Here is a 3,921-nt window from a genome sequence, read left to right as displayed (position 1 = left end):
GGTGTGACTAATAATTTGTTTACGGCATCTGAGAAAATGTGTTCTTTTAATATATGTATATACATATTAAATACAGTAGGTTGATTATAAATCAGCAAATTGGGCAAATTAAACGTATGTAAATTACATTTCGCTATGAAAGATGTAAAGCTCAAATTGGGTTTAATGTTTAGTAAATTTTGAATTTGTCTGATTAAATACATTTCGAGATAATCACTTGTGAGATAAAAATTTACGTGGCATAAGAGCATGGTGCTAATGCTTATTAAACAAAGAGCAATCCCAGTATGATCAAAATTTTATTGCATTTTCTAATCTACAGTTTTCCATTAACTTTCATAATTTGCATTTATGTAGCCTTCGAAGTTAGATTCAGCGCCTTTGCGACATCGATACGTCCCGATCCTCCGGCTGGGTATCCAGGACAGAAAATATCCCACAAACTACCCGCCGGTTTCACGGAATTGTCCGAGTTCACCAAACTTTTGACTACTTGGTCGTACGAGTAGTCCGGGTGGGCTGACAGGACGAGGGCGGCCGCACCTGGTTTTCCATATTTTTATTAAAATAGTTCATATGTATTCAACGGTTTCCCACTCTTAAAAATAATCTTCCCATTTTTGAAAAATAAATTCACTCTGTATTAGGCAAACTATACAAAATCCAGAGTGACGCTCACTTGATAAAGAGCAAAGTTTACTCTGGATTTGTATAGTTTACTTTGTATGAAATTGCGAGTCTGTTTACGTCTCAAAAAGGGTAAAGCTATTTCTTAGTGTACAAAATATTCTTGTCAAACTTACCCGCGAAGTGAGGGCAGGCCATCGACGTTCCGGACATTTTGACGTATCCACCAGTGTTCTTGGTGTCAGCAGAGACGATGTCTACTCCGGGCGCGGAAGTTTCCGGTTTCTTCTTGTAAGGTGTTCCTCTGCTGCTGAAGTAGGCGATGGTATCGTCCTATGAAAAATTCAGTTTTAATCAAAATTAGCGTTATCTGCAAGATTTTTCGTAAAAATTCAAATTCTCACTAGCAAAAAGTTGTTTTTCGCATGCATGATTCTTTGAACGAGGTAAATCAATATAACAATTAAGCGCCATCCAGCGAACAATCCGAATAAAGAAGTGACGCTAGATGGCGCGCAAAAATTGCTTATATATTTTTCTATGAGGATTTTTTTGCAGGCCAGTAAAAAATTTGCGGACAAATTTACAAAAATAATAATCATACCGGCCCAGTTGCTCCCACACTGATAAGTTTTGGTCGATCTCCCGGAGATCCGGCAGTATTGCAGAGGGGACCGCTATTTCCGATAGCTAAATAGTGACAAATTTGGTTAATACTTGATTTTTTTTGCTGGTCCAAATTTTTAAACTTGGTAAATTGATTATACCAAAAACAGGGATAATGTTAGCCGCCCGCATGGCCGAGATGACCGGGTCGTACCATCCATTATCACCTGGGGGCTGTCCACCCCAACTGTTGCTGACGATGTGGGGTCTGCCCACGCAACCGTTTTCCTCACCAGATGGACAGATCATAAATTGGCCACAGGCAGTCAAAGTGATGTCAGATCTGTAATAATTGTGTATTTCATCCATAAGCAAGATCAGGCTATTCGGCGAAAACAAAAAAATAGGCGAAAACTACTGCAAAATAAATTAGAGGGTAACTTTTTGAATGATTGCAAAAAATGCGTAACTTAAGCGCCATCCAGCGGACAATCCCTATCATGAAGGATTACATAGTCGCTAGGTGGCGTTAATTTCTTGCATTTTTTTGCATTTTTTTGAAATACAGTGCCAAAAATCTGTGCTATGTAGCACATTCTATTTAAAAATATTTAAAAATCTGACCTACTTATTTGTATATTAACATACCCAGAACCTCGATCGTCCAATCCCTTGCAGGCCATAATTTGCGCCTGTGGCGCAACCCCGATCCCGTTCGCGTCTCCCGCAATAGTTCCGGCGCAATGGGTCCCGTGACCGTGACCATCGTAAGGGTCGGCCTCTTGACCGACGGCATCCTTCCAGGAGTAAGGGCCCCCTCTGTACCGATTGACCAGGGCGACGTGCTGGGCGTTAAGACCAGTATCGATAACCCCAACGACGACGCCTTGTCCCGCAAAGCCAGCCTTCCACACGATGTCGGAGTGAATTTTTGCAACGCCCCATTGAAGGGTCACGTTTGCCGCGCGGGTCGAAACCCGGGTGGCTTCATCGATCGGGAGTGCGTTGACTTTGTACGGGGCGCGAATGGTGAATGCGCCAGGAAGAGCGGCGGCCGCTTGGAGGGGTCCTAGCTCAGCGTCTTTTACTTCAAACATGTTGTTAGCCCTGACAATAAAAATTTATAGAATTAGTCTCGCAAAATTCGAAGAGTGGAGGGATTCGCAAATTTTGATTTTGCACAGGTACGAACCCAAAGAAGTTATTCTACTTTTATTTCGTTTCAAAAAATTTCCTTAATTTCTGACCAACGGAATACTTTTGTAATTTTTGAAAATTTCTACGTTTCTGGGGGAATTTTGCAAAAAATTGAACCAGCCAAGTATCTATTCTAGCGTGCCGGTCTTGAAAAAAGCATTATTAAAGAATCAGTTTTTCCAAATTTCTTGCAAATTTCTCGCACCGTGAAATTCATCTCTTTTTTGCAGCAGGGTGTAAAAATGTGAAAAAATGTGCAAACAATCAAAGATTGACACGACACGTTGCATAAAAATACAGAGGGCGAGCTGTCCATTTCTTGCAGTTTGCAATTTCTACCATTTTTTACAGTAGCGTGCAAAAAATTTGGAAAATTTGCAATAAAATCAAACTCTGATAATTTCAAGAAATCTAGAAACAACCATCCTTACCAGAAAGAAGTAACCTGATCTTCATTGATCCCAAAAAGTCCAAGGGACGAAATAATGGGAGCCTGCATCGCAGAAGTCTGTTCTTTCAGTGAGGACACCATTTTACTCGCCTTATCATCTCCACTCAGCCCGTTCAGCACGCCACTACTGAGCACGTCCCCCATAACGTTGGGGAACTGGAAGACGACGTTCATCTTCTTCGTGCCGGACGTGAAGGCGGAGAGGAGACCCTTATCAAGGACTCCGGCATGGCTGGACGCCACCAGAAATAGAATGCTCGCAATTCGCAACATCTCTCTTCAATTGAAGTAGCTGGATGAATGTGAATTTTTCCAGGGAATCGGCTCCAATTTATATGCAAGGTTTAACCGGATTTTTAAAAATCCAGAAAGCAATTAGTACACACTTTTATTTTGTGGTTGGGATACATATGTTTGTAGCGACCTGCGTGTGGCTTAATTACTTACTTGTTTGAAGAGTATTTAATATTTTAATTTTTCTAATGGGTGTGTGGATCAATAACAATTAATAAATGACAATTAATAATAGGATGCTTGATTAAACTAAAAAACAAATTATGCAAGAACCAGATACTGTTTAAGCATACATATGTACATACATTCACTCAACGCATTAATCAATCAATTTCAATGTGTAATTAACTAATACCATATTTTATAAAAGGTCAAATTGAACCTGTACATACACATGTACCTCATCTTTAAATAATGTTGTTTAGCTAGATTTTAAAGTGACGTAACTTTATCAAATATTTAATCCTGTTCATACACAGGGTACCTACACTCCGCGACAAAAGGTTAAAGGCACCCAGAGTTATGATTATATCCCTTGACCCCATAAACCACGGTCGACGAATTGTATTTTATTTAGTACCTAACTAATGTAGACAATTAAATAATACTGCAAATCTACCAATTTAATTCGTACAAGGAGAATATGAGACAAATTTCAAAAATTGGAAAATTCAAGCGCGTCAAAAGGTTAAAGGCACCTCGTAAAAAGCACACAAATCACTTTTTAAAAAATAATTTAGTAATGC

General features: G+C 39.6%; 1 protein-coding gene across 1 annotated transcript; it reads right to left on the bottom strand.

Moving 5' to 3' along the window:
- Positions 1 to 280: 280 nt before the first annotated feature.
- LOC110854682 (subtilisin DY) lies at positions 281 to 3,192 on the bottom strand. Its single transcript, XM_022103147.2, has 6 exons — positions 2,862 to 3,192; positions 1,882 to 2,340; positions 1,395 to 1,576; positions 1,232 to 1,317; positions 804 to 960; positions 281 to 543 (listed from the first exon to the last, which is right to left on the bottom strand). Exons 1-6 carry the CDS (start codon positions 3,152 to 3,154, stop codon positions 350 to 352), a joined length of 1,371 nt encoding a protein of 456 aa, XP_021958839.1. The 5' UTR covers positions 3,155 to 3,192; the 3' UTR covers positions 281 to 349.
- Positions 3,193 to 3,921: the final 729 nt, after the last annotated feature.

Source organism: Folsomia candida, unplaced genomic scaffold (genome assembly GCF_002217175.1).
Source record: "Folsomia candida strain VU population unplaced genomic scaffold, ASM221717v1 Fcan01_Sc010, whole genome shotgun sequence".
Classification (NCBI taxonomy): Eukaryota; Metazoa; Arthropoda; class Collembola; order Entomobryomorpha; family Isotomidae; genus Folsomia; species Folsomia candida.
Note: the sequence above shows the minus strand (reverse complement) of the source record. Positions and strands in the feature narration are given on the sequence as shown.